Source organism: Saimiri boliviensis, chromosome 4 (assembly GCF_048565385.1).
Source record: "Saimiri boliviensis isolate mSaiBol1 chromosome 4, mSaiBol1.pri, whole genome shotgun sequence".
Taxonomy (NCBI): domain Eukaryota; kingdom Metazoa; phylum Chordata; class Mammalia; order Primates; family Cebidae; genus Saimiri; species Saimiri boliviensis.
The window spans coordinates 64,662,730-64,677,588 of record NC_133452.1 but is presented as its reverse complement, the minus strand read 5'-3'; the positions used below and the strand labels follow the sequence as shown (position 1 = coordinate 64,677,588).

Below are 14,859 nucleotides of genomic sequence, written 5' to 3'. Positions count from 1 at the left end.
GGCCAACATGGTGAAACCTCGTCTCAAATAAAACTACAAAAAAAATTAGCTGGGCATGGTGGCACATGCCTGTAGTCCCAGCTACTCGGAAGGCTGAGGCAGGAAACTGCTTGAACCTGGGAGGCAGAGATCACAGTGAGCCAAGATCACGCCAATGCACTACAGCCTAGGCGACAGTGTGAGAGACTGTCTCCAAAAAAAAAAAAAAGCTACTACTGTTTTGGCCTCAGATTCCTTTCTCCTACCCTGTTTCTTCTGTCCCACTAACCACCCCGCAGCCCCCATCATTTTTAGAAGCTATATTAGAACCTAGAATCTGAATCTGCTATTTACTACTGATGATACAAATCCAGGTTTATTACTAGCTTGGCAAATCATTTAACTTCAATTTTTTAATACATGAAATGGAGATCACATCTACATTATAAAGTTACTGTAAGGTTTAAGTGAAATATTATATTTGAATGTTCCTTAGCTTAGTACCTGCTTAATAAGTGATGAAAGTAAATTTTCATAGATACAATAAAAACATAAATGCTTTCTGATTACTGTGGAAGTATAAACAACATGACAAATATTTAAGAACAAAAAATTAGTTTTCTAATGTAGGAAAGCAGGCTAAATGGTATTACAGGGGAACTTAAAATAATAACCATCATCACCTCTAATATATACTGGACCTCCCAAGCTTTGCATTTTACACAGCATTATCTTATTTCATTCTCACAACTCATTAAGATATTTATTACCAGTTTCCAACAAAAGGGAATAAAATCAAAATAAAATCCTGACTAGAATGTAATTTCAACACAGAGAAGTTGTCTGTTTTATTTATGATCACCTCACAGATGGTCTAATGGATGGTAGGCCCTCAAAAATATGCATTTGGCTGGGCGCAGTGGCTCACGCCTGTAATCCTAACACTTGAGGCTGAGGTGGGTGGACTGCCTGAATTCAAGAGCTCGAGACCAGCCTGGGTAACATGGCGAACCATCATCTCTATTACAAATAAAACAATTAGCCAGGCATGGTGGTGGTCTATGCCTGTAATCCCAGCTACTTGGGAGGCTGAGGCAGGAGAATCACTTGAACATGGGAGGTGGAGGTTGCAGTGAGCCAAGATTGCATTACTGCACTCCAGCCTGGCCAACGGAGTGAAACTCTCTCTCAAAAAAAAGTATTAGATGGATGGGTGGATGTTGAAGGAAAACTCCAGAAAGTTAGTTGATAAAGTCACATAGTAAATGACAATATCTGGATTTAAGCCTGAGTCTGGCTGACTCCAAAGCCCATGCTTTTAATGAGCGTATCTGAATCTTACAAGGGTTCCATGAAATACATAAATTACTGGGAATAACTAAGTGGGAGCATTATGGAAAGCTGGAATTCAATGACTGTTATAGACAAAGTCTATTAAGTACAGCAGTCTCAAAGGTAGAAATAGAATAATTTTTTTAAATGAACAAATGGCATATTGGGTAGAACTGCTGAAAAAGACTAAATGGTTAAAAGAACAGAAGAAGATGATCTTGAAATCATGAAGTCTAAGGAACCTAGCAAAGGTTCTTTTAAGTAAATAGTATATAACGGGATTCCAATCTGAAATACATGAAACATCCCAAAGAAGACAGAAACAAATGGCTAAAATAATAAATTTAATAATATAGCTGATTTAAAGAAGTAGCATGGTGTTGGGAGAAAAAAATTTCAGTTGCAACTACAGAGGTGGGATAAGATCATGACATGTCAATCCATTAAGAGTCGAAGTAATTAATAAAATAAATAATATGAAGGGGAAAGCATCCAAATCAGAAGGGGGTCAAATTTGCAGGCTAAGAAATAATAAGACAATAATCATTTCTCAATGGCTGCTTATTCCTAATTGGGGTAGCCAGCCACATAGAAGGGTAGCTGCAGGAAAACACTTTATATATAAAGTCAAGTCATATAAGGCATTAAAACTCCATGAACTTAGTGATGAGCCATTAAAATCACAGGATCTTTTGAAAAGAAGAAAAAACTTAAATGAGGGAAACAGTTCAGAGATAAAAATTTATAAGGAGTCATGAGGGTACACTGAAAGGTTAAACAGTAGTTTATACCTAATTTTATTTTATTTTTATTTTTTTGGGGGGGATTACAGGCATGTGCCACCATGCTTAGCTAATTTTTTGTATTTTTAGTAGAGACGGGGTTTCACCATGTTGACCAGGATGGTCTCGATCTCTTGACATCGTGATCCACCCGCCTCGTCCTCCCAAAGTGCTGGTGATTATAGGCATGAACCACCGCGCCCGGCCCTGGTTAATCTTATTAGTTAGTTAGTTTGTTTTTTAAAAAAAAAAAAAAAAAAAAAAACAAGAAAGAGAGAAAGAAAATAAAGAATAAAAAAAAAAATGGAGAGAAAGAAAGAGGAATAGGAAACGGGAGAGAGAACGGGGGTGTTGCTTTATTGCCCGGGCTGGTATGCAGTCTAAAAATGGGTATGCCTATAATTGTGCTTAATAATAGACATGGAAAAAAAAATGAGGGAAGAAAATAACAAACAAGCAGTCAACCAATATTTCATATAAACCTGTAAATAGGTGTGATGTGGTACTGGTAAGAGTGTATATTTTGTGTATTTAAAGTGGAGAGTTCTATAAATGTTGATTAAGTTTACTTGTTCCGGATCTGAGTTCAAATCCTGGATATCATTGTTAATTTTCTGTCTCAGTGATCTGTCTAACAATGACGTTAAAGTCTCCCACTATTATTGTGTGGGAGTCTAAGTCTCTTTATAAGTCATATATATCTGGGTATTCCTATATTGGGTGTGTATATATTTAGGATCTTTAGCTCTTCTTGTTGCATTGATCCTTTTATCATTATGTAATATCCTTCTTTGCTTCTTATGATCTTTGTTGCTTTGAAGTCTATTTTATCAGAGGCAAAAATTGCAACTTCTGCTTTTTATTTATTTATTTTTATTCTCCATTTAGTGGGTAAATCTGTCTCCATCCCTTTGTTTTGAGTCTTTGTGTATCCTTGCATGTGAGATGGGTCTGGATGCAGCATACTGATGGGTTTTGGCTTTTTTTGCCTGTGTCTTTGGATTGCAGGATTTAGTTGATTTAAATTTAGAATTAATAATAATATATGTGAGTTTAATACTGCCATTTAATGTTAGCTGGCTGTTTTGCCCATTAGTTGATAGAAATTCTTGATTATGTTGATAATCTTTATTTTTTGGTATTTTTTAGAAAGGCTGATACTGGTTGTTCCTTTCTGTGTGTAGTGGTTCTTTCGGAAGCTCTTGTAAAGCAGGCCTGATGGTGATGAAATCTCTGAGTGCTTGCTTGTTCACAAAAGATTTTATTTTTCCTTTGTTTATGAAGCTTAGTTTGGCTGTATGTAAAATTCTGGGTTGAAAGTTCTTTTCTTTAAGAATGTTGAATATTGGCCCCTACTCTCTTCTGGCTTGTAGGGTTTCTCCCAAGAGATCTGCTGTGAGTTTGATAGGCTTCCCTTTATGGGTAACCTGACCGTTCTCTCTGGCTGCCCTCAGTATTTTCTCCTTCATTTCAGCCCTGGTGAATCTGGCAATTATGTGCCTTCAGGTTGGTCTTTTTGAGGAATATCTTTGTGGTGTTCTCTGTATTACCTGGAGTTGAATATTGTCCTGCCTTGCTAGGTTGGGAAAGTTTTCCTGAATAATATCCTGAAGCGTATTTTCCAACTTGGATTGATTCTCTTTGTCACATTCAGGTACACCTATCAAACGTAAATTAGGTCTTTTCACATAGTCCCATATTTCTTGGAGACTTTGCTCATTCCTTTTTATCCTTTTTTCTCTAATCTTGTCTTCTAGTTTTACTTCATTAAGCTGTTCTTAGACCTCTGATATCTTTTCTTCTGCTTGATCAATTCGGCCGTTAAAACTTGTGCATACTTTGCGAAGTTCTCGTGTTATGTTTTTCAGCTCCATTAATTCACTTATATTCCTCTCTAAATTGTGTATTCTTGTTAACATTTCGTCAAACCTTTTTTCAAAGTTCTTAGTTTCTTTGCATTGGGTTAGAACAAGTTCTTTTAATTCACAGAAGTTTCTTATCATCCACCTTTTGAAGCCTGGTTCTGTTAATGGAACACACTCGTTCTCCATCAAGCCTTGTTCCGTTGCTGATGAGGAACTGTGATCCCCTGTAGAGGGAGAGGCATTCTGATTTTGGGTATTTTCAGCCTTTTTAGGCTGGTTTCTTCCCTTAGTTGTAGATTTATCCATCTGTGGTCTTTATAATTACCGTCTTTATAATTGGATTTCTGAATGGACGTCCCATTTGTTGATTCCCAGCGCCAAAATCTAAGCAACCCACTGCGCCGGCCAAAACAGCAGCGTTAAGATTGATGGTGCTTTTCTGACTCTGCACCGAGAACTGCCGCACCAAGGCAGCAGCAAAACCGTCTTGCCTGCCACAAGAGTCACGCTGGTGACCTGTGGGGCTCCTCTGCTGGGAATCTCCTGGTGCGTGAGCAACAAAAATTCATCTGAAAGTGTGGCATCCTCTCGTTCTCTGTGCTTTCACTGGGAGCTACAACCCCGAGCTGCTAGTGATCAGCCATCCTGGATCTCTGTCCTATTTTTATTTTATTAATTAGCAGTCAAGATTTCTCAACTTTCTTGATTATTCTTCATATACATTTACTTACATGTCTAGTTATCATTTCACAAAATTCTGGACACATATGCTCAAATTCATTGACGTATGCTCTATTTTTAGTCTCTTTAGAGACACCAAAATCTCTTTAGCAATAGTTGATTACCCTGGCCCTTTCAAACAAAACAAACCAGAAGTCAGCAAATTTTTATAACATGGTATCACTGACAAAAGGCATCCCACAGAATAAGCTACTAGGAGGTGAAGCCAATAGACACTGCTACCTATTGATTTCCTCCTATTCAGAAACACTTACCTAAGCAGTTTATGACCATTTGTTGTAGCAACTTCAGCAAGGCTTGTTAGAATCTTTAGGTACTGGCTTTCACTTTGCTGGGACAAATGCTCCAGAACTTGCCGTAACTACATTTTTTATAAATAAAAAACTGTGATTGCATAGTAATCCATTAAATCTTATCAAACAATTAAGTACCTATTAATTCAGTAAGTATCTTAAAGCCAATTAGTCAAAATCAAGTCCTTTAGTTATTCTGCCTTGCATAAATTTAAAAGCTAATACAGAGATAAAATGATATATAATAAAATCTTTGTTGAAAAGCACCCAGTTACAAAACAATAATAAATATAGATAAAATTTAAAAATCATCAAGTATAGTTTTGGAAATTTAATTCTAAACTTCTAAAATAAAAGAGAAGTTTAAACTCTGCAATTTTTCCTAAGACTAAAACTATCACAAATACATAGCTCAGTAAACTAGTGACTACCAATCCTAACGATATTCCTCCACAAATTACTTTCCTCTTGCCATGGGAATACTCTTTTTTTAAAAGACAGAGAGCATCATTGCGTAGCCCAGGCTGGAGTGTAGAGGGCAGTAGCATGATCTTGGCTCACTGCAGGTTCAGCCTCTGGGCTCAATCCCTCCTCCCAGCTCACCCTCCCAAGTAGCTCGGACTTCAGACATGTACCACTACACTTGGCTAATTTTTTTTTTTTTTTTTGGTAGCAAATGGGTCTTTGTTGCCCAAGCTGGTCTCAAACTCCTGGGCTCAAGCAATCCACCCACCTTGGCCTCCCAAAGTGCTGGAATTACAGGCCTGAGATACCATGCCCAGCCTATTCTAGTTATCTTAAGGAGAGACCAAAGACCCAGAGGGCAGAAGATTTATAGGACCAAATATTAGCAAAAACCATATTAATTATTATCTAATATACCTTTATGCTATAATGCAGATAATTTAATTATTAGAACATTTGTGACAATAAGGAAAATTACTAAGCTAAGCACGTTTGTAAAATGTCATATATGCTAAGCATGAATAAAGCTTCTTCATCTACAAGCTACTAGCACAAACACATTACCATGTTTTCTCGGAGGTCTTCATTCTGTGTCATTTGAATAATAGTCTGAAAAAGCCTAGGGTGATATTGAATTAATACTTCACAAGTCTCTCCATATCCACCCTAAAAACAAGACTTAAAGTTATTCAGGTTTAAAAACAGTCCCTTTTAAAGTTCATACTTTTCACACAATAAAAAAACTTTGCACCTACCCTTTCATTGAAAAAAATAATAATTTTACCACTCTCAATTTCTATTAAAGAGATAAGGGGCTCAGAATATAAATTAAAAGCATACCTGTACACATAAATCCAGAGGAGTTACTCCATTTTTATCTGGCAGATATTTGGCTCCTCGTAACAATAGAATCTGTGCTGTATCTCTCTGACCATGACTGTGTAGAAATAGAAACAAGTTAAAAATACAATCCTTTTAAAGTCTTTCTCTATAAATTGTGGATAGTTAATATGAGTCAATGGAAGAGTTAACAATTTTAAAAATTAAGACAGGAGGATGTGAAATACAGAAAAATACTTTTCTCAGTGTTAAGCACCATGCTTTCACTATGTAGACTAAAAAGTGACCTATTACATTTTAGAACTGAATTTGTGTCACATTTCCTAAAATAAGTCATAATATTTCGGGGGTAAGTAACTACTACTCAGGCTTCTGCTTTATGTGTTTCTTACACTCACTTCCTAATCCCTCTCCAACTTAGCTTGACCATTTGCAACTCTAGGCTGACCTTCTTCCTACCACACACATCCAAGTCTCTACGCTTCTTAATCCAAAAGAACCTCAAGAGTTAAAACAAGAGTACATTTTATGGCATATGTTGGGGAAAAAAAAAATTAAAAGGAAGGAAGGAGAAAAGTAAAACTTTTAAGATTTGGGGGAAAGGGGAATATGAGGCAGGGTTACTACTCAAAAATACTATCTAACCTTCCACCTTCATTTTACCAACCCACTCAGTTTGGCTTCTGGAGGTAGGTATTCAATCTGTCCTAGAATGAACTCTCCTATTCATATGCCTCATTCCCTGATTGCTCTCTTTCTTATAGAAGCAGAATTGGTAACTATCACTATGAGATAAGACCAAGCTACTTAGGGGGTAGGAGCCACTGACTTCTACCAGTCTCTTATTCAATGAGCTCATCTGATCCTAGATAAAGGCAATTAAAAATAAAGCTTAGAATCCAGGGAGACTAATGTTAAAGACTGATTATTTGGAAAGGCCCATGATCGGGCGCCATGGCTCATGCTCATAATCCCAGCACTTTGGGAGGTCAAGGTGGGTGGATCACCTGAAGTCAGGAGTTTCTCCCAAATTCTTTGGGAGGCTGAGGTGGGTGGATCACGAGGTCAAAAGATCGAGACTATCCTGATCAACATGGTGAAACCCCGTCTCTACTAAAAATACAAAAAAATTAGCTGGGCATGGTGGCGCATGCCTGTAATCCCAGCTACTCAGGAGGCTGAGGCAGGAGAATTGCCTGAACCCAGGAGGCGGAGGTTGCGGTGAGCCGAAACTGTGCCATTGCACTCCAGCCTGGGTAACAAGAGTGAAACACCATCTCAAAAAAAAAAAATTTTATATATATATATATATATATATGTAAATTAGCTGGGCATGGTGGCAGGCACCTGTAATCCCAGTTACCTGCAAGGCTAAGGCAGGAGAATCACTTGAACCTGGGAGGCGGACGTTGCAGTGAGCCAAGATGGCGCCACTGCATTCCAGCCTGGATAACAAGAGCAAAACCCCAAGAAAGGAAAGGAAAGGGGAAAGGAAAGGAAAACGGGAAGGGAAGAGGAAGGGGAAGGAAAGGAGAAAAGAAAGAAAAAGAAGAGTAAGAAAAGAAGGGCTGGGTGCGGTGGCTCACGCCTGTAATCCCAGCACTTTGGGAGGTAGAGGTGGGCAGATCACGAGGTCAAGAGATTGAGACCATCCTGGCCAACATGGTGAAACCCCGTCTCTACTAAAAATACAAAAAAAAAAAAAAAAAGAAAAGAAAGAAGAAAGAAAGGGAGGGAAGGAGAAGAAAAGCAAGAAAAGGAAAGAAAGGAAAAGGAAAAGAAAACAAAAGCCAGGCCTAAATAAATTGTACAGTTTGAAAGAGCATGAATCCAAAAAGTACTTTGTAGGTGAGAAAAGCAAGTAATCAAAGCACAGGTGAAACTACAACTCAGGCACCTGGGCTTCTAAACCAATACACTTTCCACAATGACACTACCTAAAGAGGCGTGTTATTTCACAAAGAAAAAGACTGCATATATTTCTCAGACATTTACCATGCCTAAGAAAAAACAAAACACCATTCATTCTCTTTCACAAAATGGCACAATATGAAGAATAATTTATAGCCAATTGGAATTAAAGTTTTTTTTAAAAAAAGGAAACTTAATTAGTATCCTACTATGAATCTAGTGCCAGAAAGCCATGCAACAGTTATTATAGATATATCACTCTCTTGATACTTTATTATTATACTGATTATCTTCCTTAATACCAATAAGACAGAACTTAAGAATAATACCTAATTTATTTTAGAAAAATCAAAATTGTAAGTAAATCAGCAATCCCTCTGAAAGCAACAATAGACAGCTTTACTAGTATCAAGCAAGAAGTCCTCATCAAGCATCACTTGTCATTATAACATCTTGACCAACACTTTTCAGTGTTGGTCCAAATGTTATAAACTATAGCTAATGGTTATTATTTTTAAATTTACACTGTTCCGTTCTTTAACATGCCTAACAATAAAGGCCAACTAACTTGAGCTTAATTTATTTAGGGATATAGTGATACTTCTGCTAGTAGCCAAGGTTCTGAGGAATCCATTTTATAAAACTGCTGTGTTCAATTTTAATGATATCTCTTTTACAGTTCTTTAATATCCGTGTGTCCAATGTTTTCCAATTAAATTATAAACTCCTTGACAGTAGATTTGTTCCATAGCACCAAGCATGGCAGTTGTCTTATAACATGTATTCAATACATTCAATGAATTACATTACAGGCTTTAACTTACACCATTCATTTGACAAATAAGTACTAAAGACAACACTGCACTATAGAAAATAACGAGAGACCTGAAACACAATTTATTTAGGATATACTAGGTAACAAGCATTATGCTCAGTCCTCTGTCCAAAGTCTGACTTAATACTGACATTGTTAATAGCATAGTTAAATTAAGCAAACAGGAGGCCGTTAGCCTGAGACTGTCACTATGCTTTTGAGTTCCTCTGCAACAAACTGCAACCTAACTTGGAAGTATATATTTTGCAACAAAGAGTAGGTTTCAGCCAATCAGACAGCCAATGTGTCACATCACAACCAAATTAGGCAAATGCCTCATCACATCATGCCCAAATAAGGCAAATATATACATAAGCGTAGCCATTCACGTGATTTCTCTACTTTGCTTCCATATTCAGCTTATAAAAGTTCATTATTTATACACTGCTGGGAAGAGCTCTTTCAACCCCTTCTGATTCTGAGATTCATGAATAGTTTATCATTTAAATAAGCTTTAAATTTAGCTTTTCTAAGGTTTTTCTTTTAAGAGTATTCACTCAATTTTTCAGTTGAGAAAACCATGGCTCAAGAGTATAACGAAGTTGCTCAAGATGAACAGTTACACGGCAGAGGAGAATTTAAATCTGCACCTGTTAGAAGTAACACTTGGAGTCATAAGGAAAATGAGCACTCAGACAAAGGATTTTTTAGCAAAGTAAATTTTCTTTTGTGCAGATGGGTGTCTCTTGCATGGCTGGTTGTCATGAGAGTACTTTGAACAAAGGAGAGTAGAAGTTTTTATTTTTAATGTGACTTTTGTCTCTGTGTCTTTTTCTTACTGGCTAGGGTTGGACTATATAATTTAAACCAGACTTGATTGGCTAAACATTTAAACTTTTTTAGATAAGGACATGTGATGAGAGGGAGGGGAGAGAAGGAAGGGTCGTCTGTGCCGAACTAGAGAGCTAGTTTTTTGTTTTGTTTTGTTTTGTTTTTAAATAATAAAAGGAATGTGCGCTGGCGTTGATAACACCACTGGTGTTGTGGCATGTATGGGCATGTAGTAAAGTCAGAAAGAAGAAAAGGAGAAGAAAAAGTGGGGGTACTGGAAATTAAAGAAAAAAAGGTTAAGCAGGCTCTTTGAAGAGAAACTTTGCTATATCTCATAGCACCAGTTTGACTCCAAAATCTTTCATCTGTATCATGCTGCTCTAGCAAGATAAATTAACATAGAGATTGCCCTCTATGTTTTATGCCCTCTAAAAGTAAACAATCTAGTACTCAAAAAACTACAGTATCAGACACAGGAGAATATGTGCTATGAGAACAATGCAGTGGGGATCAGACAGGAGGAACTGACAAGATCACCATGAATAAGCAGGACAGTGTTAAATACACAAGGTAAATAAAAAAGCCTCAAAATAACTCTGTACCATACATAGCAAAAAAGGATAATCAGCATGAAGAAAAAGAAATACTAATATAACATTTTTAGAAAGCCAAAGTCATTTCTAAAACTACGCAGAAATCTCATTTATGATCGGTTGACATTTCATTTCAAAAACAGATTAAGAGCCAGGTGCCATGGCTCATATCTCTAATCCCAGCACTTTGGGAGGCTGAGGCAGGAGGATCACTTGAGGCCAGGAGTTCAACAGCCACTTGGACAACATACCTTGACTTTATTAAACATAAAAATTTTTAAATTAGCTGAGTGTGGTGGTGCATATCTATACTCCCAGCTACTTGGGAGGCTGAAATGAGAGAACTGCTTGACCCCAGGAGTTGGAGGTTGCAGTGAGTTATGAACACGCCACTGCACTCCAGCCTGGGTGGCAGAACAAGACCCTGTCTCTAAAACGTAACAATTTAAACATAAGAATACGTTTTAAAATAGATTTTAAAACAATAAACAATAGCTAATAATATACAAAATCTGCATAACATGGTTAAGGACTCAAGTGCCTCATCTGTAATTCAATTAGAACAATCCTCTTTCAGACTGCTCAGAGTGTCGCATAAAAGAGTTTTCAGTTTAAATAACTGTAAAAAATTACTCAACAGATAATCATTCTTTATAAATAAAGTTAATATTTTTTAAGACAGTCTCAATTTTTTAATATTGATTAAGATAATACTGTCTTCAAGAAAATGCCTATGTATTTCATGAAAACTAAGAAGTTGACAAAAATTTAATAAGAAACCTGTGGTGGCTTCTAAAGCACTTAGAACTAGTTCCTCAAAAACTTTCAGCCTCCTAACTTTAGACTCTTTCATTATTATAAATTTGAGAATTTGGCCAAAGTGTAAATAGTACAGGCAGTTCAAATATTTATTATTGGGAATGCCTTACGAAACAGAGATCACATTTTATAAAGGTCCCTTCCTATGCTAAAAGTTTACAATTTTAAGTCTAAGAACTCTTTTACATGGCTACTTTGATTTGGAATACTCTAACTGAAAGGAGTTGCTTCGCAGTAGCTACAAATCCACATTCTGAATCTTAGCCCTTTCTGACTCTATTAGAGACCTATAAAACTCCACTAATGTCTCACTAATTTTCTGTATCTATACAATTCCAACTAACCTTGCTTTTCCTAATAAAATAAAAGTTATCTACAGGTACAGAAAATACCTGAAAACCTTTATACATCCCAACCTTCATTTGAAGAACCCAGTTGATGGAATTGGGAACATCAGGATTGAATATAAAACCAATCCAGTAATTTCAGGATTTGAAATATTGGTAGCAATCACGTAAAAGACCTGAAAACAAAGGTGTGTAAAGATGGCAGAGGGAAAAAAAATCAATGTGTGCCTATATTTTTCATAATAGAAAGCATGAGGTATATAGTTTACATGAGTTATAATGTCCTGCCTGGAGTATTCAGATAAGAAAAGTGGCTGGAAAACCCTTTCTATCATAACTTTAGGTCAAAATCCATCTGAAAACGACTCACAGAAGCACTACATTATAAAGCAATGCTTAGGGCCAGGTGTGGTGGCTCACACCTGTAATCCCAGCACTTTGGGAGGCCAAGGCAGGCAGATCACCTAAGGTCAGGAGTTCGAGACCAGCCTGGCCAACATGGCAAAACCAAGTCTCTACTAAAATACAAAAATTAGCTGGGTGTGGCAGTGCACTGCACACCTGTACTCCCAGCTACTCAGGAGGCTGAGGCAGAAGAATTGCTTGAACCCGGGAGGCGGAGGTTGCAATGAGCTGAGATTGAGCCAGAAGAAGAATCATTTCTTAGAAAGAAAACCCTATAGAACAACTAAATTAAATGAAGACAATATGATTTTACGACTGAAAGAAGTGTGTCAGAGCTTAGTGAGCACTTATCAACTATTAAATGTTGAATAATCTGCAGCATGCTTTACAGAAGCCATCACATTTAATCACCACAATAATCTCACAAGGCAGATATCAGCACTTCTGTTTCACAAACAAAGCTTCAGGAGTCAAGAATTGTGACTAATGTATAGCTTTAAGGCAGGGATTTGAATCTGCCTCCACAACCTAGGTTCTTTCCCTTGTATTTTAACACCATTCTTAATTTAATTGCAAAATTCAAATACAAAGAAAACAGTTTCTGACACTTAAATATGACATAACATATTATATCTAATAATACTTCTCAACAAATAAAAAGCATATATTCCATTTAACCTTTATCTTAGAGCCCTGTAATTTGTCTTGGGGGTTAACTTGTTCTGTTTTCTATATTCCTTTCCCTTTAATTTATCAGAAACAACATATTGGGAATAATTTATATTTTTAATTTATACCTATATCAAGGTATCACAAGTAAAATTAAAAGTGTTCCTGCAGAAGAACCACGTTTCATATCTATTATTCTTCTATAATAATGAATTTAGTTTTTGGTTTCACATTTCATCACAGACTTGCTTACCTATTTTTATTCAAAAAGATCTAATATTTGCTAAACTGAAACTAAGTGATGGGAATGTTAGGAGAAAGTATTTCTTAAAAATCCTTTTGCATATCCCTAAGCTCAGACTATTATAGGAATATCCCAGTTCTGCACAACACTAATATACCTCTATTCTTTCAACTATTATAAATGGCATTTTTATAAGATATTTTTCACAGTGATTCATTCATTCAAAAACATCTACTAAGCATCTAATTGCAAAACACTGTACCACACTTTGACATAAAGCAGTAAACCAAATAAATACAGTTCCTGCTTTCATCGAGTTTCCAGTCATGTAGGGAAGACAGACTATAAACAAGTAAATAAACAACTACAAAACAGGAAGTGCTATGAAAGAAATGACTGTGATACTGCAATCACAAATTTGGGGAATGGAGTACCTAGATTGTTCACTAAAAAGTAACTTAACTTAGCAATAACATGAATAAGAAGCAGTCAGCCCCGTAAAAAGCTTAGGGAAGAAGATTTTAGGCAAAACAAACACCCAGCAGAAAAGCCTGCTAAGTTGGCTGCATTTAAGGAACTCAAAAGAGAATCAATGTGGTTAAAATACAGTGAGCTAAACAAGAGTGAAATCATGGAAGTCTCACAGGCTGAGGTAGAACCTGAATATATTTGAAATGCAACAAAGAGTCAATGAAAAGTTTTACTTACAGGGCTCATATACAAAGCGACAAGAGCCGGTTCTTTTTTTTTTTTTTTTTTCTTTTCAGATCACTTTGACTGCTGAGGAAAGAGGTTAGAGGGAAACAACATAGGAATCAGGGAGTTCAGTGAAGAGATTATTGCAGTACTCCAGGCAAAAGGTAACAACTTTAAGGTGGTTTAGGTTGAGTTAGAAGTTGAGATTCTGAACATATTTTGAAGGTGTAATTTACAGAACTTTACTAATAAATTCCAAGTTGACTGAAAAATTTAAAAATAATAACCTAATCATTTCTAATTTAAACAACTGAGAAGATAAGGGTTCTACTGATTAAGATGAGAAAAAACTGGAGGAAAGATTTGACGAGGAATATCTGAAGCTCTATTTTGACATGTTAATATCTGAGATTCTGTGGTATTTCTAAGTGATGATATAAATCAGACAGATGGACATTCAAATCTGGAGCTTCAAAGAAAGGTCTGATCTAAATAATCCTTCAAGACAGAGTATGATTTAAGGGAATCAAATGATGATATTATTCATAAATTCAGGACACTATGGAAGGAACAGGTTTTCTGGCCAAGCAACCAAATCATAAATATAACGTAAGAAAATCGCTGGTATTGGATAAGATCTGGAAGTCTAGAAATCCAAAAGCCCCTGAATTCTAATACAACGTTGTTAAATAGATGATCTGAATCGGTCTCATCAAAGGAACATCAGAGACTCCAACAAGAAACTAAACAATAAAAAAGCAGATCTTTCAACCTAAAACCAACCTCCAATAACAAAATATAAAACAGGAAAAAAGAAGAAGAGAGGAGCTTTCTGGAGAGCTCTTTATCTGAATATAAAAGCCTAAATAAATATTACAATTCATATAATTTAAATCAAAAAGAGAAATCACTATACTGTTCTGTGAACTGCTCCTAATTGCAAACTACATTTACATAATATATAATATATATGGTGTGTACATATTTTTATATATGTGTGTGGGTGTTGGTGTGTGACTGTATGTGTATAATTATACTGTTAGCTCCTTAGGGACTAGAGTTTATTACTGTATTATAACACCTACAACAATGCATGACACAGTAAGTGCTAATTAAACATCTGCTGATTACATGAATGAATAAGCGAACGAAATGTACACGTCAAGAAAATGAACCAATATGGAAATACAAAAATAACTTCATGTATAACAATATCTAACAAGATGGACTCAA

General features: G+C 36.2%; 1 protein-coding gene across 6 annotated transcripts in view; it reads right to left on the bottom strand.

Moving 5' to 3' along the window:
• Positions 1-14,859, bottom strand: part of HACE1 (HECT domain and ankyrin repeat containing E3 ubiquitin protein ligase 1) — a 115,800-nt gene that overhangs the window by 53,760 nt on the left and 47,181 nt on the right. For all 6 annotated transcript variants that reach the window (XM_039467453.2, XM_074397664.1, XM_074397665.1 and 3 more), the window contains 3 exons: positions 6,298-6,394; positions 6,022-6,123; positions 4,954-5,060 (listed from right to left, as the gene is read on the bottom strand). In XM_039467453.2, the coding sequence (XP_039323387.1) occupies positions 4,954-5,060; positions 6,022-6,123; positions 6,298-6,394 (306 nt within the window). The remainder of the gene's footprint in view (positions 1-4,953; positions 5,061-6,021; positions 6,124-6,297; positions 6,395-14,859) is intronic.